This window comes from Sceloporus undulatus, chromosome 3, assembly GCF_019175285.1.
Source record: "Sceloporus undulatus isolate JIND9_A2432 ecotype Alabama chromosome 3, SceUnd_v1.1, whole genome shotgun sequence".
Lineage (NCBI taxonomy): Eukaryota > Metazoa > Chordata > Lepidosauria > Squamata > Phrynosomatidae > Sceloporus > Sceloporus undulatus.
Genome location: NC_056524.1, coordinates 261,603,873 through 261,627,304, shown reverse-complemented (window position 1 = coordinate 261,627,304; position 23,432 = coordinate 261,603,873). Strand labels below are relative to the sequence as shown.

The window sequence follows — 23,432 nt, the reverse complement described above, 5'->3', positions numbered from 1 at the left end:
ACCTACCAGAATTTCCCATCTGATAAAGCCAGCCTAGTGTAGTGGTTTCAGTCTTGGACTACAACTCTGGAGACCAGGGTTTGATTCCCTGGTTGGCTGTGAAACCCACTGGGTGACCTTGGGCAAGTCACATGCTCTCAGCCTCAGAGGATGACAATGGCAAACCACTTCTGAACAAATCTTTTCAAGAAAACCCCATGATAAGGGCTACCATAAGTCAGAAACAACTTGAAGGTACCCAACAACAGAAAATTCTTAATTTGCTGAAGTTTATTGCCTTTTTTCAAAGCTCCAAAAGAGCTTTCTCCCAGACTACAGTTCCCTGAACCCCACAGTCAGCACAGCATGGCCCTGAGGGATTCAAGAAGTTGTAGATGAAATAAGTAATTTTTCCAAGGTCTGTTTTGTTCCTGTTTAAGAGGACTGGGAGTTGGGTCCAGGGATCTGTGGATAGATGCTACACTTCACAGACAGAATTAAAACTGCTGGGATGCTCAGATATGTGGTGGTGTTTTTTCCCCAAATACTGATATGAACCTCAGTAAGCACAGGTCATATAATCTTGCCAAAAGGAGCACAATATGATGACAATAGCAGTAGAGCAGAGGAGACATGGAAGTAGGACAAAATGACTTCTTAGTACAGGATGAGTTCTGTAGCAGCAGCAGGAAAGAAGTGGCTCTTGACTATTACAAATAGCATTTGTCTCTTTAAATGCTAATCCTAAAGTAGCACTAACTTGGAAAGCAGTCCCATACATTTTAATGGAACTTACTTCCAAGTAAATGAATGTTTCACTGAAATGTCAAGCTCAAGAACTCTGGTCAATGAAGGACAAAATATAAAGTTAATTAAACAAGTAATAAGGACAGTGACTTACCTTCCCTCCTTTTTGAGATGACAAACATAATGGCCGCTCATAGTAGATGTTCCCATGTGACTGATGAACCCAAACAGTTCATATCCTATACAAGGAAACATAAAAAAAGAAGAAAGATTATGTAAGAACTGTTCTTACCAAGTCAAATTCAGAAAGCCATTTTGTTTTATGTCTTTTGTGAAAAATTTGTATCTTCTTATAATACAGTTATTACATTTAGATGCCTGCCCAAAAGAGCAGATTCTGTGGGGAAATAGGTGGTGGGAAACAGAATTGGTTCCTGGAACTTGGCAACCTACAAAAATGCTGTAAGATATATGCATATGTGATTGTCATATGTGATCATCTGTCATATGTGTTCTGATGTTACTTACCTCAAAGAGTAGTCATAATGTAACCACTAGATTTCTCTGTATTAGGGCATCTTGTTTCCACAAGCTGATCTTGCATATGCTCCCTTAAAACCCTTATTTATTTATTCCAGAGGAGGGGCTTATATGGCATTTCAAAAGTTGTTGGACTACAACTCAAAGCCCTGCTCACCACTGTCTATATTGACTAAGGTTTCTGGGAGTAGCATTCCAATAGCATCCTGGCTGTATGATACCCACCCAGTCCATCCAATTTATATCCTGATTTTCTGTCATGCACAAGACTCCCAGCAGCTATTTCACCTTGCAGAATCAAGAATTATTACTGGCTACTGCAGGTTGCCCAAGATCAACCTGCTATATTTATTACTCTCCAGCAATCTTTAGCTGCTGCCAAACAGCCCCATCCTGTGGTTAGTTTGAGATTTTTCCTGCAAAGATCAGGATGACCCCAGGGTAAAAAAATGAAACAGTGAATGTTATGGGCAAATTTGGAAACCAGGACAAGAGAGTCAGGCAAAACTGATTAAATGCCTAACCTCACTAGATATCCATATTTAGAGAAGCTTTAGATGAAGTCAGACAAATAGCATGCACAGCCCTGTACTGTTGACAGTACAGTACAGATGGGACAAGCAATTGCATTTAGACCAACATGAGAGACAGACAGGAGAGAGCTATTCTTCAAGGAAACCTATATTCAAAGCCTACTTGTGCCAGATCAAATTCGTTGCATAGTTCAATGAATCCTAGCCAAGGATTTTTGGTTCTGGGGGCCATTTTGTGTTCCAACGTCCATTTTGCGTTCATTTGATGAACAAATCCTTTTAATTACATTGGCTTTTTGGCAATTAAGAATCACAGAATTATAGAATCATAAAGTTGGAAGAGACCAGAAGGGCCATCCAGCCAACTCCCTGCCATGCAGGAATATGCAATCTAAACACTTGAAACAGATGACCATCCAGCCTGTATTTGATAACCTCCAAAGAAGGAGATTCCAACATTCTCCAAGGTAGCATATTCCACTATCAAACAGCTCTTACTGTCAGGATGTTTAGGTGGAATCACTTTTCCTGGAGTAAGAATCCATTGCTCTGTATCCTAATTTCTGGAGCAACAGAAAACAAGCTTGCTCCCTCCTCAATATGACATCCATTTATAGACTTTATTAATCAGAAAAGAAGAGATATCAGTTGTGCAGGATGCAGCCCGGAAAACCCACAAAAAAATTATTTTTATTATAATCTGTAATTATGAAAGAAAGGTCAATAGTTCTAGCTATTATAATTAGACGTTAAAAATGAAATATACATGGAAATTGGACAGGAGAAACTACCTATTAATTTAGAAAGCAGAGTGAGGGACAGCGGAAGTCATTTTTATTTTATTTTTTGTATTAGTTGTTTTGTATTAGTTGTTTTGTTTTGTGGGTTTGATTTGTCTATTCATGTCACTTTGTCTTTGTTAATAAAGAATTTTTTTTAAAAAATTAAAAATTTAAAAAATTGCATCCTTTCAAATATATAAACATTTCTATCATGTCACCTCTCAACATTCTCTTATTCAGGCTAAACAAACCCACTCCCTAAGCTACTCTTCATAAGACATGGTTTCCAGACCTTTCACCATGTTGGTTATTTCTCTGGAGATGCTCTAGCTTGTCAATATCTGTCTTAAATTGTGGTGCCCAGAACTGGACACAGTATTCAGGTGCGGTCTGACCAAAGCAGAACAGAGTGTCACTATTACTTCCCTCAATCTGGTTACTGCAAAAGGGTCTTTTAATGGGGACTTAATGGAGAATTGCTGCCTGTTAATTGTATGATTTTCAAATGGTTTTAAAATGCTTTAAACTAATACTATTTTCAATAGGATTGTTTGTTTTTTTAAAAAATTATACAGCCATTGTTTTTAGCTGTTCTTTCATTTTAATCACTCTCTAGGGAGGTGAGAATGGCTCCCTCCTTTCTGCTGGCAAGTAAAACATTTCTATTCCATCAGGCTTTTAGGAACTGACTGTGAAGAGCTTTTAATGATTCACTATGCTGTGTTGATTTTTTAAATGTTGTCTTTCAGTGAATTTTAAACAGTTTTAATGCTACAGATTATTTTGTTGTTTTTAAAATAACAGTAGGAAGCAGGAGTTGCCTCTCTCCTTTTAAAATTCTCTATCTAAAAATATAAAAACAAGTGATTCAAATAATTACACCACTGAATACTTCAGTAAATTCTAGATTTTCAATAGAAGAACAGCCATTGCTTTGTCAGATCTGAGTTTACCAATCTGACTTATCTAACATAACTAATCTTAAAAGAGCATCTTGAATCAACACTGATTTATGACAGTATAACAAGTGATTCAGGCTTTATTAATTCTTCTGGAAGCCTTTTCTCCTCTCCCCTGTCAAGTTTCAAGAACTACTTACACCTCTGCTTTTATGAGTTTGGTGAAAACATAGCTGTATTATCAAGCTTTTCATGCTATCTGGGAGGATTTCAACCTGCAAGGCTGGGGCTGTTTATTTCTAGTCGTTACTTTTCTCGTTTGCAGATTGAATTTTGTGTTGATCACTGTTGTTAATGTTTTCACAATTTTGACAGCTGTTAATTTTATAAATGGCTGTATATCACTTTCCATGTCAGCAGAGAGCAATTCATAAAAAGCAAAAGCATCTGGAAATAAATGAATAAGATACACATAACAACTGATGCAGAATATCCAAGCCAGACTTACGTCCAGACCCATCCTTGATCTTGGGCCCTTCTGGGTCAGATACTACAAGGATGTTAGCATTCACATGGTTCTCTACGTCCATGGCCTCAGAAGTGGTTTCATTCTCCTCCTCTTGCTCTGGGTGACTGAAGATCCAGTCTAATGCATGTTCCAAGTTGTTATTCTGGCAGCCAAAATAGCACAGAAAAACAAGATAACCAATGGACATCAGCATCTCTACCACTATTGCAGTTTCTTCACTTTTTACTTTTTAAATTAACAAAGTACACAACAACATAATAACAAATATTTTAATTTCTATTTCTGTCTTCCCTGAGTCCTTTCTGTTGTCCTGTTCTCATTAACATTTAAGACAGAACTGGAGCAGCCCTTCAATGATTTTAAGCACAAACTGTTAATAAGTGCATCAAAGAAAGGATAACGAAAAAGGACTTGAAATTTCTCTGTGCTAGATCTGCATTCTTTTTATTATAAAACTTTGCTAAATAAGTTTTCTTACTTTAACAAATCCCTGCAGAAGAATACTCTGCAAACAATCAAAATTTTCTCATGATAGGTTACAGGTTAACAATTCAGTTCCCCAGACCAAAAGTAATTTAAGACCTTTCTCTGACAAATTTACTGTTGCCACCATGGCTGCCGCTAACCACAATCAGTGCACTTGTGTTGCTTTGGATAATGACATTCATTTACTGCCTCAGAAAGTCATATTTGATGATGGATGCAGGTGGAAAATCTCTGCATCTCTGCTATACATAGATCCAAAATAATTTGTTGGATGGCTTACTGTTGCCCGCAGTGCTCGAAGAGCTACATTCCGCTGGAAGCCCATAGAGGCAATGATGGCAACCATCTCTTCTGGAGGCTGGTTATCCAAACCAGCAAATCCTGATACACCTGCCCCAGGAAAAGCAGCTCCGGCATAGCCAGGGATGACTAATGGTTCTGCAAAATCTGAAATGTGAATTACCAATATTCATGTCTATGTAAATAGAATGGCTGGTTACCATATTTTCCGGCCTATAAGACAACTGGGCATATAAGACGACCCAAACTTTTCCAGTTAAAATATAGAGTTTGGGATATACTCGCCATATACTCGCTGCCCACAGAGCTTCGCGCAGCCACCTCCCTACCCCAATTTAAGAAGGGGTTGAAAACCTATTTATTCAATCACGCTTACCCCTGAATATTTCCCCCCAGACTGTTTATTCTCCCCCCTCCCTCCGCCAGCATTGTAGACTGGCATGAGGTTGTATGTTTTTAATATGTTTAGGTTTTTACTGTGATATGGTTTGTATTATATTTGCTTGGTGGTTATTGTAGTGTATAATTTCTGTTGTGCACCGCCCTGATTTGAAGAAGGGCAGTATAAAAATAAAACTTTTATTTATTTATTATTTATTATATAAGACTACCCCTCTTCCAACGCACACCAAATAAAAATTTAAAAAACATCAGATTTGATTTCAATATGGTAGTTTTAATTCAAATGCTTATGACATGCAGATACTTAGCAGGAAAACTTGTTGTATACAAAGCCTGCTTGGATTGGTTAGCTCTCCCTGCCTGCCCAGCCCTCCCTGTCTCCAAGACTATCAGAGTGGTATTGCAAACATGGCTTTCTTCCCATACCCCGGGCGTCCCGGACGCCTGCAGCTTGCTCCGCCCTTCAGTTACTTATGCGGCGACTGCAGATTCTCCAATCCGGCTCAGATGTTTCAGTACCTGCCCCATACGATGACACCCGGCGTATAAGACAACCCCCAACTTTTGAGAAGATTTTCCTGGGTTAAAAAGTAGTCATATATGCCAGAAAATACAGTATTTATGATCAGTATCAACAATAGTTTTTGCCATAAAAATGTATTAGTTTCTTAGGTGGCAGAAGACTTTGTAATTTTTGCTCCTGCAAATGAATAGGGCTATGGTTCTGGAAATGTTACTAAAGGTATTTGCCTTGTTCAGCTGTGACCCCTACACATCCACGGTTAAAAGGAGATGCAAACAAACAGAGAGCAAACCATATGAGCAAGACTGCTGAGAAGGACAGCCAGAAGTGCAGTGGACCTGAACTCTCTATGTGATGTCCGTTGACCAGTATTTGCCTACTTACCTATAGTGAAAAGAAACCTTCTCCAGTAAAAAAAAAAAAAAAAAGGGGGGGGGGACATTTTTTGATGGGAAGAAAGTTTCATTTCTCTGTCTTGCCATTCATGGCCCCTTGCTATGCAAGCATGTGGGCCAGTATATAATTTTTTCTGAACTAGTTACTTAGAAAAGTATTTCTGTTACTGGACAGCAACAGATGGATTGTGTTAATTCTTTTATGCCATCTTTTATGTTTGAGATCTTCACAGAATATCTTCCAGGCCACTGTAAGAAACAGGATACTGGACTAAATGGATGTTTGATCTGACTCAGAGTAACTTTTCCAAGCTCTGGACTGATCAAGCAGGGCTCTTCTTACATCTCATGTATTTACAAGCTAGCACAGCAGAAGATTAAATGAGCTCTGACAGTGGTTCTTAAACTGTGACGCAGGATCCCCAGGGGAGAACAAGAGTTGCCCAAAAGGGGGCAAAAGACTTGGAAGTCCTAATCCCTCCTACTCATCCTCCAAAACTTTTTGATGTGTGCAATTTAAACATGCATTGAGTTAAAATTGAATTTACTTAAATAAAACTGTTCCAATTTTAACAATGTTAATTTCCTTATAAAATGTTAAAATATGTATATACATGAAAGTGCAAATGAAAATATACACAGAAAATAGCTTTATTCATATACTGGGGGGGGGGGGGGGGGTTGACATCCACATGTACAGTGGACCCTCCACATTTGCTGGGATTAGGGGCACAGGACCCCTGTGAATAAAGAAAAACCGCAAATAAAAAAACAAGACATGCACACATTCAGATTACAGACCTGGTTCTTCCATGTGTGCAATGATCCAGTTGAAAGCTACCTCAGCTCCCATGTTGCCAGTATAGTAGACAGCCTTTCGGCATGCTTCCAGTGGAAATCCCATCTCTGCTAGCTGCATCACTGACGATTCATCAATGTCTGGGGCTAAAAGAGAGGACAGTCCTAGTATGAAAACTTCAAAGCTGTCATCTATCTGGGCTGTGTTCATCATGTTGCACTAAATGCATAAATTTACACAGAACTGAGCATTTGCAACAAACCCCCCACAGATTCTAGAATAAATTTGGCAGCTTATAGAAATGTAAAACAAGTAAGAGCTGGAGGCAGCATCTTTTGGCGACTCAAACTAGAAGGGAATCCAATCAGAAGGGGCACAGATTATGCCTTGACAGTTCTTCCTCCCCTCCAAGGGCAACTGCATGGAACTGTAGGCTAGGTACTCAGTTTGACATTCAGTTTTGCACTGAGCATTAAGAGAAAAAGAAACATCTGTGCAAATTCCTACAAAGGTCTTGCATTCACACAGACTCAGGTTTATTCTGAAAAATAGCAAAGCACTCAGCACTATTAACATAGAAAAATCATATCCGTACCACTGAAATGAAAGTGTAAGTATGGCTATTGGCTACTAAACATCAACAAAGACCTCTGCCACTTGCCATGCAAGACAATACAGAAAGGATAGAGGTGTTGGCTGCCCAGGCTTTTTAGCACTCAAAGTGGTCTAGGTTTTAAGGGCCATTCAGATAAATTATTGTAACTTCACAATGAATATCACTTCTGGTTAACAAAAAGGGTGCACTGAAGGCAATAGTCTCAATCTTTCAACTGCACAAGCTCAGATCGGCTTGGAAGTACAGTATTATTTTTTTTACAATATGCAGGGATCTGTGATTATGTATAAGTACAGAATGTGACTTTATGCACAGCCCTAAAAGGAGCTCAGCTTTTTTTGATATACAAAAGTTTCTTATGAATATAAATCTACACTTCAACGGGAGAGCCAAGCCGTATGTTCCATGTTCTATCTCATTCCTTTTCCTTTTTGTATTGTCTTTCAGACTGTAAGCTCAAGGACAGGGACTATTTGTGTTGTGCTTTTAAATCAATTTAATAAATTAATCTAATATTCTGCCTACTGTTGGAACAACAACAAAAAATATGCCAAAAGAAAGCTAGTACTTCCAGTTTTTTATGGGGCAGAAAAGAGAAAGACGAGCAGTTTCTGATGTCTCCATACTACTGTACTCCATAATACTAAGATTGCTTCAAACATTCAAATACATACAGTAGCATAGTTAAAAACCAAACAGGAAGAGCTTCCATGCATGTTGCTGCAAACATGGAGCCTATGTGAGCCGCAGCAAATATTCATTGCAACAACCATTTTAAAAAAAACATAAATAAAACCAGCATAATGTAATAAAATACATACTCTCCATGAAATGGTTCATCATGCCACCTGGAAATGTAAGAAAGCAAAATGAGGGAGGCAGAGTGTCAGCACTGAGATGGTGTGTGAGAGAAAATTGGCCAGTTCTGCACTGGGTGTGAACACGAAGTCAGAGATCCAGAGTCAAGGCCTCGTTCATATCTTAGAAGTGCTACCTTCCATAGGACAAGAAACAGAAGACTTCAGAATTGGCTTAAATGCCTAGCCAGTATTATGATTAGCTCTTTTTTTCCCCCCCTTTACAAGGCATCCTTGCCTCCCCGCTTTCCACAGGCTGGTTTATTTATGTATTTATTTATTGAATTTCTAATCTACATTTCTCCCAAACTGGGATTTAGGGTGGCTTTTGAAGCCAGAAGTCATACCAAAGTGTCTTCTCTGAGCCACTGCACTTCTCAGCCTTCTTCGTAGCACATCATGGCTACTACAGTGCCCATTTCAGTAATCCTCCTTGATCCTGGCTCCCATTCTCCCTGGCTTTTTCTTCACCTAATTTGGAGGTTTCCTCTGCAGAACACACTCACAGATCCTGCCTGCATCACCCACTGAACTTGCCAAATCCTGAAAATCTTCACAAATGGATCTACCACCTGCAGGCAGAGAATTGGGCCTTGATTCTTTGACTAGCTATATCTCTTATGTACATACACCTGTATGTTCATATACAATTGTTGCTGTGCAAAGGATATACCATGAATATGTTGGAGCTTGTCATCCAAGAAGTTCCATGCGAACAGGTAGGAAGCAAGAGTGACAAAGGGCAAAAAGAAGATCAACTAACAGTTATGGTGGAGAATGGTGGGGAGGTAGAGATCCTCATGGTAGCAGGCAGTACCTTTGGGGTCATCAGGAATGATAATGGGGGGAGAGATATCAGGAAGTTCCTCTTCTCCTGGTTGAAGGCCTGTAGCACGGAGGTGACTGATGTCCAGAAGATCTGGCATGTCTATGGAAACATCTGCAAGCACAGCAGGGCAAATAAGCCTATAGACACACAGCAAATATATAGCGGGCACATTAAAGTGTGTTCCTACACTCAAGTCTCAACACTCAAATGCTTTACAGCTAAACAAAGGTAAGTTTAGGTTTCATAACTCTTGCCTTCGGCAATCATCATCATCTTTATTTATATCACCATCTTTCTCCCTGATTAGGAGGTTTACAAATTAAAATGATTACAATGTACAAAGTGCCCTTGATATCTGTTGACCATGAAAATATTAGCCATAGTATTAGATATAATAATTGATATTAGACATAATTATTTACCTAAAGTAAACTTGAGGCATTCCTATACTATAAACCATATCCAGCTGTGGGATTCTGGGTGGTTGTAATAAAAAAAGTAACATCTAGTATCAATCAGATGCCCTCAGGAAACAAATTATTATTATTATTATTATTATTATTATTAACCTTTATTTATACAGCGCTGTAAATTTACACAAGCGAGTTGGAGGTCACCAGCATCTGTTACTTCGCCTCATAATTTGGTAATTGGAGATACGCTGTACATGGTAGAAAAAAAGCTACTTCTTGGTCTGTTGTGGATTTTTAATTCAAGGGTAAGCAACTTATAGACCTTCAGATGTCATTAAATTCAACAGTTAACTATCACAGCTCCTAACCAACAAACTATGGGAACTTTCTTTCTGCAAAAGGATTCAACAATTCTGTGTGGCTTCACAAAAAATACAATTCACAGAATTCTTCAAGTGAAACAACAACAAAATGAGCTAGTTCTGTAATACAACTGACTTGCTAAGTTATTTATGTATGGGAGTTTGTTCATTAAAAAGGAAGAGAATGCCCAGTTCTTACAGCTTAAGGAATTCACACACACAAATACGTCACCAAGGAGCTTCAAAAGAAGGCTTTGGGTGCACAATTAACTTGCTTTATTCACAAAATTTTACTAGGGATCTAGATAGCACTGTGTCTTTTCTGCCTTCCTGTGTTTTCCCACCATTTTCCAGTCTTTTTTCTTACCACAGGAAATGCACTAAAGAGATGGAGTAACTATTAGGAGCCCTCTGTCTGGAAGTATGCTTGGTGTTCAACATATCAGAACCTGTGGCAATTCAATGTGGACATCATTCAAAACACATACCAAGCTTTTTAGGTATCCAGTCAAGTCCAAAAGTAAACTTCTTTATCTGTACCACCAGGTATTCAGGAAATGAAGCAAAGCGAGAGGTTCTGGAAATAGAAGCAATTTACATGAATGAAACTGAGCCAAAAGAAGGCAGAACCAAAGCACAAGAACAAAATCCTAGTCACAAAAAAAGAATTGTCCAGGATCCATCTAGCCTAGCACTTTCAAACGAAAGCTTTAAAAATTATTTTTGGATTACAACTCCCAGTATACTCCAACACCAGGACTAGGAGTCCATAGTTGGAAATTCTGAGAATTATAGTCCAAACCATAACATTTCCAAGTCTTGTTCCCAACACTGGCAGACTAACTACTGTAGCAGAGCAAGAAAGAAATCACCAACTTGTTGTCTGCCATCAGCACCTGGTGCTCAAAGATACACAGTTAGCTTTGAATCTGACAGGGACAACTTAGATCTCAAGGGAAGGTATTTTTCTATTGCTAATAGAGTTGAAATTTTATTACCTGACTTGTATTACCCACATGACCAAGAAGGACAATAGCTTTTGACTGTATTGAGACATCTCCAGAAGAACAGAACTACAACAGAAACAACATCTGATACAAAATGTAGGCCTTTGACTGTACCATCATCACTGGTGATGACCTATAATGCACTATATGGTTCAGGTCCAGATCATATCTCCCTCTATGAACTGGCCTGGAATCTGAAATCCTCAGGGGAGGCCTTTCTCTCCATTCCACCACCACCACCACAAACATAGTTGATGGGGACATGAGAGAGGGCCTTTTCCATGTCTTCCCGTAGACACTGGAACTCCCTTCCCAGGGAGACCAGAATGGCCCCTTCCTTGATGGCCAACAGGAGAAAACATTCCTTTTCAGGCAGGCTTTCAAAATAGGAAGCTTTTAAAGAATAGCCTGGGGTGCTATATTGTTTTAATATATTTTAAACATGTTTATCTTCTTAAAGTACTTGTAATCTGTTTTAATTATTGTAGCAATTTAATTCCATTTTAATGTACTATTTTTGTATGTTTTTAATTGTATTGTTTTTAAATATTGTAAGCAGCCCTGAGTCCCAGTCCTGGGAGAAGATCGGGCTATAAATAAATATTATTATTATCTTCTCCTATATGATACATCTTTTGCCTGATGAAGAAGGCAGTGGAGCTTTAAAAGCCTGCATTATATACAGTGGGCCCTCCCCTTACGCGGGGATCCGTTCCAGATCCCTCAGTGTAAGGGGAAATCTGCACATGCTGAAGCCCCATTAGAAGTAATGGGGCTTGCGCCCATGGTACTCTGCGACGCAGCGGCGCATGTGCCTTGGGTGTGCACACCATTATTCTTCCAGGGAGCATGAAGGGCTTTTCTGGCACGGCTTTCAGCATATGCTGAAAGCTGCGTATGCCATACCCATGTAAAACGTGGGCGCACTGTATTTTGTGCGTTTTGGTTGGCCAATAAAAGTATTGCTCTTTTATGGATTTTGTTGTATGTTGCTGAATGGCCAACCTGGCTACCCCTGAAATACTTCCAGGTATAACTCAGTTAACAAAGTAAATGTATTCCTGGGTATTACTTCTTTAATGCATAAAAAGGCTTTGTAAACAAGGAGATTGTCAAAATCTTTGTTAACTGAGGAATGCTCAGTTACTGCATCTGTACATGGAAATTACATCTTCTGGCCCTTCAGGTGTTGTTGGATTCTTGTAGAGTTTCAGACAGGATTTCTACCTAGCCTTAATGGACGTTTCTGGTATTCCTTGATGGTCTCTTATTCAAGTCCCAGCCAGATCCAAACTTGCTTAGCTTGCAAAATCAGACAAGATTAGGTGAGTGGAGCAGCATGGTACTGAGCAGAGCTAATGGTGAGTGATGATGGAAGATGTAGTGCAACAATACCTGGAGGAACATATACTGTCCACCCCTGGACTAATTAATACATTTTATCATATAAACATCTATATGACAGAATCAACTTTGTCGAATATATGAAGCTCTCTCCTAAGCAGGCTGGTATATAGATTCCCCCCCCCCTTGCCCCCATAGGCCAAGCAAAACAACAAAAGCAGAAGATGTGCTATACTACTATATGGAGAACAAAAGAGTACAAGATCCAGGCAAATTAATTCAAGAGAACTCCTAAATTTAACCATACAATAGTCATGGCCTAAGAAGACAGGCCACCATATAGATTTGTTGTGGCTGTTATGTGCCCGCAAGCTGACTCTGACTTGTGGCGACCCTGTCATAGGGTTTTCTTGTCAAGATTTGTTCAGATGAGCTTTGTTGTGGCCTTCTTTTGAAGCTCAGAGAGTGTATGCCCAAGGTCACCTGCTAGTCTCTCCAAGTCTTAATTCAATATTCAAACCACTACAGCACACTGGTTCTGATCTTACAGATCAGTCACTGAAAAAATAACAGGCTGCAGAGAGTAGGAAAAAAATTAATGTTCTTCTAACAGAGTAATACAAGCACTTTTTACCTCATTCATAAATGAACTGAAGTTAGAAATGAGTGGTGAGACCAAATCAATTTGAGTCAGCATGGATGTTTTTATGTTCGAATATGTGGCTGGGAGTGAGGTTCAAGAGGTTATGGGAAGCTAAGAAAACAGATTGTTTTAGAATCTATCACACATATAAGTATCAAAGTAGGGATTCTAAAATATGCTTCAGAGGGTCCACAGACTAGGTACAAAAAAATCACCCATCCCTCGCTTTAATTTCCCTCCTGTTAACTTGAATTTCCTTTACAGAGATTTGACTGGAACAAAAGAAAATTATAATGAATAATCGAGACTGAATGCTTATCTTAAAATTTACCATGATGGCAGGAAAACCTCAGTCTCCTATGCAATAAAATAAAGGCGGGTTACACACCGCCATGAAAGTACGGAGTCAGTCCCTACTAGGGTTAGGAAGGTGCGGTGCTTCTGCACCCCCCTAACCCTAGTACGGACTGAGTCCGTACAAAATGGCGGCTCCCCTTCCACATGGGGGCCGCCATGACGATGTCACGACCACGGCGCCTCTATACGGGGCGGCGCGGACGTGACGTCGTCGGTCCACGCCAGGGTGCTTAGTGCGCCCTTTCCGCGGACCAGGAAGAAGCTCCGTTTCGGAGCTCCTTCCTGGTTTGCGGCGCCGCTTTGCGTCGCTGGGCGCAGCCTTCAGACAGCTGCGCCCAGCGAAGCAAGGGAGAAAGGGACCAAGCGGCCCCTTTCTCCTCCTCCCCGCCGCCGCAGGGTGTCCTTGGGGCTTCAAGCCCCAAGGACACCCCTTTTCAGGTTGCAGGGAAGCGGCGTTTTGCCGCTTCCCCGCAGCCTGAAAAGCGGCGGATTGGGGCCTCAGCGGCTGCCGTTCTGGCAGCTGAAGCCCCGATACACCGGGGAAAGGGGCGAGTGCAACCCGCCCCAAATGGGCGGTCTGTAACCTGCCAAAATGATTGAAAAAATGTGTTTTTATATGCTATTTATGGAGGGGTACCTAGCTATCACCAGCTTCTCAAACTGATTATGACCCATTAAAGAGCCACTGCAATAATTTGCTTACGCAGAAACATAGGAAGCTGCTTTGTATCGAGTCAGACCACTGGGCCATCTGACTCTGTTATTGTTAACATTGGATTTTTCCTGATTTTAAGAGAAATTCTGTTCCTTAGCCCCAACAGATCCTCTTTGTTGTCTGAGAGCAGTTCTCCAATGACTAGAAGCCCAGTCATTACATAGCCCTACTAGCTAGAGACTGGACAACCTTCTGTATGCAAAGCAGGTGTTCCTCCTCTGTTTTATGACTGTTCCATTCTAAAATGTTATATTCTTTGTGTTAAGCCACTTTGGCAGCTATGGTTGAAACTCATTGAGAACACAATATGGTTTATAAGTCACAAACCAGCCACTGCTGTGCTACATACAAGACACCACTCCCATTCTTCAACACACAGGTATATTTAACTGCATACTCACTTCACACCAGCAGACTTGGCTTGAAGGGCACTGCTCCAAAAGTCTTCTACATTATCTGGTTCAGAAAAAGCCTGTAGGCAAGCACTAAAAGGGATCCTGGCACGTACGAGCTCTGGAGGAGGCCGCCTTGCAGTTTCTGCTTCTCTCCTCTTCAGTTCATAAGCAATCAACTCATCTAACCAGAAGCACAAGCAACACTGAAGGACCACCACAGTTGGAGAAGAGAGACATCTATATAGAGAGACAACCTTATTCAAGCCACTCAGATAAAAAATAATAATTCTGCAACCACTCCCTAGTGTTTTCTCCATCAACCCTAACCGTGGTTCAGTATTTTGCTATCCAGGATTTGAAATTAAGATTTGCCTGATTATGAATCCATGACTAGTTAATGATGGTGGGAACTCTCAAACAGGAGTGGCAAGAAGATATGCTACAACTGCACCAGGTCTTTGTCTCTTTGATACCACAAATTGCTAAAATCCCTTTAAACACAAACAAACTGCGGAAAGTGAACTTTAACATCATAAAAGCTAAGAAATCTCCAAAGTACAACAGCATAAAAAAAAATACAACAGTGGTTTGATCCTGCTTCAAAGAGGTGTTTGTCCACTTCCATTGAAATGCACAGGCCTGAACTCTGTTCCCTTAGAATCTTATGAATCAAGACAGATTACCTGGAAGAGGTTCATAAAATAAAATAAAAATAAAAATCCCTGAGCCATTCGGTTGCAGAATTCAGGCATATTTTCAGGACAGAAGTCCAAATCTTTTAGGTTGTCAACACAATTAAAATAGATCCACATGTGCAAGTTTTGGACTTGGCTCTACTGAACAGTGTACCTAAAGTAGCATCAGGTGAAATCAGAGGATCTCTCAACCCTGTCAGCTAGGTACTGGGTCATTAGAATACAAGTCATAACTTGCATGTGAATAAACCTCAACTTTTGTCTGACTTCTGAATTTTGTTTGAATTATATGCTAAGTCACACATAAGAGAGCCCAATTCCTGCCTTACCTTTGTTTGTTGCAGCTTCCATTGCTACAGGCAACTGCATGAGATAGTCTACCCTCTCCGTGTATCGGACTTTCCTAGATTGGCAGCACTGTGTACGCTCTTCCACCAAGAACCGGAAGACATCACTAGGGTTTTCTGAACCAATGTGGTTCCTCTGAAGGGATAAATCAGACCGAGCCATTTGAGCAATCACTTCAACATGAGAAGCCTTCAGTCATGTGGGAAGCCACCAAGTTGTACACCCTTGAAACACACAGTATTGCCTTTGTTTCTGTAATGGCTTGTGAAGGAGCTACAATGCATGGGAAGGACCTAGACTACACAGTTCCCATGCCACCAACATAAAAAGGGCTTGGTTAGCAACTTAGAAGCACTAAGCAATTAGAGAAAGCCCCATAGCTATATACAGCTGCACTAAGGACACATAACTGCCATGACAGATACTTACATTCTGAAACACAAGGAAATATTTTGTATACACACTTTCACATAGAGCAGAAAAACAACAAACATTAAAGTATGTCTCCAGTGGAGAGAAACTTTTATTTTCATCCTCTGCCTTCTTTCCAGTGCCTTGAAAGACAGCAGTTTGTTTTAACAGCAGCGGCAAAGGGGTTTCCTCTCCATTAAATTTAAACCAACGTGTTCAATAAAAATAAAATAAAATAAACATTGTGTATACAATCCAGTGGGAAGTAAGCACACTATGCCTTATTGATTTCAGTGGGAGAGTTGTACAGTGGTTAAATTTCCTCTATCAAAATCAATAGGGTTTAAAAATGCTTAGAATTGGCTGACATGCACTCTTTATTTGCAGGATTTTTATGTACCAATAATGTTTCTTGTAAGTCGCCACTTCACTACTAACACTGACAGACTCTCTCTTTAAAACAATGATTTAGAGAAGCCTGAGATTTAAATTGGCTTCTGCAGTCTTCTGGCTGCTGAGGACTGAGCTTCTTATCCAGTTGGATGTTGTATTTTTCTTAGTCGTGTGTTTTGAAAATTGTGTTTTAAACTTTTTAAAAATTGTCCCTTTGATTTAATTATGTTTAAACAGCTAATCTTGTTTCCTGCTTCAACTGTATTTTTTGTTTATTTAATATTATTGGAGATGTCTTTAATTCCATTTTTGGGAGAAAGGCAAAATATAAATCTAATTTAAAAAGAGGGAAAACTGTTCATGAACCCCCCTCCCCCCAAAAGATTTAATGTTAGGACATCCAAATGGTTTCTAGTCAAGTAGCTTACTAATGGATGGATGGAGTGCTTTTTGTAGTATTGTGCACTACATGCATGAAAAACAATGCTTTTTCAGCCTCTGCCATCAATGTTTTAAAAACAAGCTTTATGAAGTAAGTACTTACAGTATCTCCTCTGTCAATATTTCAAAATTCAGTTTAGAAGACTTTTGCACTGATTTCCATTAGATTTATTTCATGCTCCTCTAAAGATAAGTAAATATAAGGCACCCGCATGTCTTTGCCCAAATTGATTTATTTTAAAAGGAATCACATTGATTTAGCTAAATCTGTCACTTAAAACAAGCTCAGCTAAATCAGCAATATTTACTTAGCAAGGCTAAAAGAAAAAAGTCAGCTCCTTTTCTTCTGCTGTCCTCCTTGCTTTCCAGATTTATGCCGTAAGCTTGCATTTCTATTTATATAGACCTGCAAAAGCAGCATATGCACCTATGATACTACAGCAATATATACATAAAACATATACATTTATTTATTTATTTGACTATTTCTTTATCATCTCACATCCCACAAGAGCTCCTGAGGCAATGAACATATAAAAGGCAATTAAAATAATACAAAGAAAAAAGCACTTTGAAAACATGTAAAGTAAAAAAAACACATTAAAATACTCTAAAAACTCTTTAAAGCATCTAATAACAATAATAGAATCTGGTTTTGAAATAGTTAAAACAGCAATTTCAAATCTTAAATACCATACAAGACAGGGGGCTGGACTGGATGGGCCTTATGGTCTCTTCTAGCTATATGATTCTATGTGGAACAGCACTGTTTTGGCTGTCCACTGGAAGGTTAAAAGAAATAGAGCCAACCTAATGTCCTTGGCTAGATAGTTCCACAGTCAAGGCATTGCAACAGAGAAAGCTCTATTGCGTATACCCACCAGACTAACTTCACAAGGTGAAATTAGTATGCAAGACAAACATAACTTGTGCTTTTTTTTTTAAATGGGGAAAAAACATAATAGTAGCATTTCACCTTTGCTTACCTCTATTAGATTTATAAGATGTAGGAAGAACTCATGTGCATCTTGTTGCCGATTGGAGGAGAATTCAGGATGCCCTTTGCTAACCAAAGCCTTGAACATGCGAGGGGAAATGCCATTGTGCTGAGGCTAATATACAGAAATGAGAAGAAAACAGACCAAACATATATTGGAATGAATGTTGTATTTAATGACAGAAACTATACCATTATTGTGGCTGTGTATATAACACCTTCACATTTATCTGCATAACCCTTGCAAAATGTCTGTTATTTTCACTACCAAAAACTCTGTATGAATCAGGACAAAGGAGAAAACAAGTTCTGAATTCCTTGTCACCCCACTATACAAAATGTCACTTGTGATGCTCCATATGTATACCTGTCCTCCATATGTATACCTGTCCTTTTGGGAGGAAAGATGAGAAGTAAATAATGCTGATAGGACAGATGGATTATGGAAATATCCTGATTACAATGGTTACTTTTGAAGCAGATTGCTGTCTGAGATTTCATAGAATCACAGAATCATAGAGTTGGAAGAGACCACAAGGGCCATCCAGTCCAACTTCCTGCCATGCAGGAACTCTCAATCAAAGCACCCCCAACAGATGGCCATCCAGCCTCTGCTTAAAGACCTCCAAGGAGAGAGACTCCACCACTTTCCAAGGGAGTGTGTTCCACTGTCGAACAGCCCTTACTGTCAGGAAGTTTCTCCTAATGTTCAGGTGAAATGTCTTTTCCTGTAGCTTGCATCCATTGTTCTGGGTCCTAGTCTCTGGAGCAGCAGAAAACAAGCTTACTCCCTCCTCAATATGACATCCCTTCAAATATTGAAACAGGGCTATTATATCACCTCTTAACCTTTTCTTCTCCAGGCTAAACATCCTCAGCTTTCTAAGTCATTCCTCATAGGACATGGTTTCCAAACCCTTCGCCATTTTAGTCGCCCTCCTCTGGACACGCTCCAGTTTCTCAACATCTTTTTTGAACTGTGGTGCCCAGAACTGGACACAATATTCCAGGTGGGGCCTGACCAAAGCAGAATACAGTGGCACTATTACTTCTCTTGATCTAAACAGTATACTTTTATTGGTGCAGCCTAAAATTGCATTGGCCTTTTTGGTTGCCACATCACGCTGGTCACTCATGTTCAGTTTGTGGTCTACTTGCACTCCCAAATCCCTTTCACACATAGTCTCTGTGACGAACTGACTGAAAAACCAGCCAATCAGAAGCCACAGACCCTAAGCCAATCAGGTGCTGGTTGAGAAGTCTGAAGATTCCACTTGGCAGTTGCTTTTGTCAGTTAGGATTTAGAATGTTGAGAGATGAAGTTGGAATGTTGACAGAGAGACAGTTGGGGAACAGTAGAGTCCAAGAGAGGACTGTGTTCCAATAGTTCCTGAGGGAACAGTATTTTGTTAGAGGGGGTGTTGATAATAGACCAAGAAAGGGTCTGATAGGTCCAGAGAAGGACAGCATTAGCTTGGGAGTCTACAAACGAAAAACCCAGTGTAGCCAGACTCAGAAAGAGGGATTTTGGTTACATAATTTCCGGAGAGATATTGTAGCCTTGGTTGCTGTTAGTAAAAAGAATTGCCTAAAGAGGGACAGGGAAGTCCTGAGGTGGTTAAAGAATATCTAGGGAAAGAGGAATAACAGTAACAAAGTAAAGAGTACCAATGTAACAAAGTAACAAGCTCCTGATCTAACAGCTGTTTAATGCCAGTTAGTTCAAGTAATATCTGTTCAAACCCTTTGTTCAATAAAGTTCATATTTTGTTTTATCTAAAGGCTTGTCTGCCATATACAGTGGACCCTTGTTATACGCTGGGGTTTGGTTCCAAGATCCCCCGTGTATAACAAAATCCATGTATGCTCAAGTCCCATTAAGTATAATGACATAGCAAAATGGTGTCCCTAATAAAAAATGGAACATCAAGGTAAATTTATACTTTTTTGGAATATTTTCAAACCGTGTATGCTTGAATCCGTGTATGAAAAATCTGTGTATAAGAAGGGCAGATACTATATTATATAATACTGTGAACCTGAGTTTTAAACAGGGTGCTGTCATCAATTATATTTGGTGGTAGAGCTTAAGGAGTTGTTACATAAATTGGTGGCAGCGGGGTGGGATTAGAAAACCCCATAGGACTGCCATAAGGTGGAGGAGTGTTGCCGTTACATAAATTGGTGGCAGCGGTGGGAGAATAAAAGTCCCAAGCGCCTGCCACATAAGAAAGGGGGTCTGTTACAGTCTCATTAAGCCAGGTGTCCCCTATCCTATATCTGTGCATTTCATTTTTCTGCCCTAAGTGCAGTACCTTATATTTCTCCGTGTTGAATTTCATTTTGTTAGCTTTGGCCCAGCTTTCTAGTCTATTCAGGTCGTTTTGAATTATGATCCTGTCCTCTGGGGTATTAGCTATTCCTCCTAATTTGGTGTCATCTGCAAATTTGATAAGTATGCTCCCAATTCTGTCATCCAGGTCATTGATAAAGATGTTGAATAGCACTGGGCCCAGGACAGAGCCCTGTGGGACCCACTGGTCACTTCTTTCCAGGATGAAAAGGTGCCATTGTTGAGCACCCTTTGGCTTCAGCCAGTCAACCAGTTACAAATCCATGTAACAGTTACCTTGTCTAACCCACATTTTACAAGCTTGTTTGCAAGAATGTCATGGGAAACGTTGTCAAAGGGCTGAAATCAAGATATACTATATCCACAGCATTCCCTTCATCTACCAAGCTAGTAATTTTATCAAAGAAAGAGATCAGATTTGTCTGGCATGGCTTGTTTCTCTAAAACCCATGTTGACTTTTTGTGATTATGGAATTGCCTTCTAGATGTTCACAGACTCTCCGTTTAATGATCTGCTCCAGAATCATTCCTGGTATTGATGTCAGACTAACTGGACGATAATTGTTGGGATCCTCGATAATTGTTGGGGTTTATTCCACTTGTTTTTACTAGGGGCTACATAGTGCATAATTTCAGATAGTTTGGATCCTCTGTGCCTGTAAGGTACATGACAAAAATAAGTCTGTTGATGCACACAGCACATCTGAATTTGCAACTGAAACTAATCAGTTCAGGAGTGCAGCATAGGAAAAGGAATAAGGCTTACCTAATTCTCTACCCATAACCCAAAGCAGTGGAAAGGAGATCTTTGCAGTCCAGATTGCATATAATTTGAACCCCACACAGAACCTTAAAGCCAGATGAGTGTGAACCAGTAATGCTGGAAATAGGCTTCAGAGGTCAATGGACAACACTAGGCCTTAAAAATAAAAACATGAAGGCTATTCACACTATATAACACACCGGAATATCCCAGGACATGTACACATAGTGTAAAGAGAAGTGATTCTGATCTCCTAGCTGATATATACTAAGAAGCCACAATCTTACTAGTGCACATGCTTGAGTGCTTAGGAACAGACAAATGTTGAATTAAATGGACAGTCAGCCTCATGCAGTGTGGATCACTTTCACAAGGAAGCAATATGACTTTAGCATAGATGGTCCCACTGGATACCTGGGCCAACAGCCCAACTCTCCTACTCCGACTTCATCTTCATCTTTCTCTCACACAGGGACTTTCAACAAGACAAGGTAGCTAGAAGCTACACCTACATTCTCCTTTCTGTACCATTTGTTGCATTTCTTAAGCTTGTCGCACGGCACTTGCAGGAACGGAATGGAACGAAATGGGGGGAAACGTGTGTTACTGCATGGGTGAACGCCGCTGATGCCACCAGGAGTCCAAGCCGTTCCCCAGCCATTCCCGGCAGCCAATTTTGAGGAATGGTTCAAAATCGCCCTTCAAAATTGGCTGCCATGGAATGGATGGGGAACGGCTTGGGGACTCCTGGCAGCATCAGCGGCGTTCTCCCATGCGATAACACATTTTCCTCCTGTTCCATTCCTTTCTGTTCTGTTCCGTTCCTGTCCTTCCAAATGCCAAGCGATAAGCTTATTAGTCAAGCCATTTTGGTAATGCTTTGCTCAAAGGAAGTTCCTTCTGTTTCCAGACCTATCTACTGCATTGCACAAACACGTTTAGCATACAGATTAAAGTGTATATTTATACACAGAAGGAGGGAGAGATATAAATTCTGGGCAGGCTTCCCTCATCAACAGTTGCAAAACAGTTAAACTAAAAATAAGCTGGGCCAGATCATTCAATCTCTCACATTAATGCTTTAGGCAGGAGGCATCCAATGACGTCCAACAGCGGATGGATTCCAGAGATACAAGAAATTAAAAGGCACAACAGCCCTTTACAACTTCCATACTTTTTGTTAATGTTTTATGTTTCCCATATTTTTAAAAAAGATACATTTTTACAGACATGGTCAAACATTTACACTAAATTTGGCATTATTTGCAAGAGATAAAATTGGGAGGGAAAATGGATGTAAATCAACATGACTATCTCCATTACAAAGCAGAACAGCTAAGGGTGGTAAATAGACACCCAGTGTGTTTTTTGAGCCAGACTGGATTTGAACTGTGTTTTCTCATCAGGCAACTCTGAGGAGTGGTTAAGCAGGGCAAACTGCTAAAGCCTTGAGACAAATCCCTGAAAAGGTTACAGGAAGCCAAACAAAATCTTCAAAATATAAGGCATTGGTTTTCATTTTCTGTGAACTAGCTTTGCCCAAACTGTTGGTTTTTTTTTTAATTAATGCAGTGCTGATGTGAAAAATAAGGACATTGTTTTTTTAAGGGGGGATTGGACAGTGAAGTTTAAAGTACAAGGGGAGACATTTGTGGTGTAGTGGTTTGAACATGACTCTGGAAACCAGGGTTCAAATCCCAATTTGGCCATGTAAACTTCCTGGGTAACATTGGGCAAGTCACATGCTCTCAGCATCAGAGGATGGCAATGGCAAACTCCCTCTGAACAAACTCTTGCCAAGAAAATCTCATGATAGTGTTACTTTAGGGTTGCCATAAATTGGAAATAACTTGAAGGCACACAAGAACAACCATGGAGACCCTTCAACATGGCTCATTTTGCTTCCATAAATAAACTGGCCAAAGGATTCTGGAGTACCCTCAATTTGAACATCTCACCCCAACGCTCATGAGTTAAGAGGGATCCCTCATCAGTTATAAGAGTTAATTTTACTTCCACCCATGGCACTTCAGAGCTTGGAACGTTATTTGGAAAACAGACCATACTGCATTCCTCATTCCTCTCACACACATATTTGGTTACCAGTCTACATGAATGCAACACATCACACATTACATTTGCCTTCCTGTTAATATTACTCCCTGTCCGTTGGGAAGGTTTCTCCTAAGCAGAGGGTGATGAATCTATAAATGACCTCTTTTTTTTTCTTTACACAAGAATCTAAGTTAGATGCAACAAGCACCGGTTCTTTGCATAGCTAACCACATTCTAGGAACCTACTGGTATAATTTCAGGGAGCAGAGTACCCCAAAATACTGGTACTAAAGTGAGCTTCCTAGGGCACTCTTGGGTTATATCATTAGAGAACTCTATGCCCATATATTACATCAGTAACACTTCTCAGAGGTCCTGAGTTCAAATCCTGTACAGCCATGATTAGAAGCCATTATCATCTTTGCAAGGCTTGGATTTTTGGCGTTTGTTTGTTTGTTTGTTTGTTTGTTTGTTTTTAAAAGGAATTTGTACTAGAGAGGACAACTGAAGATCACAGCCCCTAA

General features: G+C 40.0%; 1 protein-coding gene across 2 annotated transcripts in view; it reads right to left on the bottom strand.

The window, feature by feature from the left end:
* Window positions 1–23,432, bottom strand: part of USP13 (ubiquitin specific peptidase 13) — an 88,646-nt gene that overhangs the window by 1,387 nt on the left and 63,827 nt on the right. Inside the window, exons 11-20 of one of the 2 annotated variants that reach the window (XM_042459643.1) lie at window positions 17,727–17,852; window positions 15,477–15,630; window positions 14,459–14,633; window positions 10,480–10,568; window positions 9,205–9,327; window positions 8,352–8,378; window positions 6,917–7,060; window positions 4,776–4,942; window positions 3,989–4,151; window positions 881–965 (exon numbers count right to left, since the gene is read on the bottom strand). In XM_042459643.1, the coding sequence (XP_042315577.1) occupies window positions 881–965; window positions 3,989–4,151; window positions 4,776–4,942; window positions 6,917–7,060; window positions 8,352–8,378; window positions 9,205–9,327; window positions 10,480–10,568; window positions 14,459–14,633; window positions 15,477–15,630; window positions 17,727–17,852 (1,253 nt within the window). The remainder of the gene's footprint in view (window positions 1–880; window positions 966–3,988; window positions 4,152–4,775; window positions 4,943–6,916; window positions 7,061–8,351; window positions 8,379–9,204; window positions 9,328–10,479; window positions 10,569–14,458; window positions 14,634–15,476; window positions 15,631–17,726; window positions 17,853–23,432) is intronic. The other variant, XM_042459644.1, reaches the window with a different exon arrangement.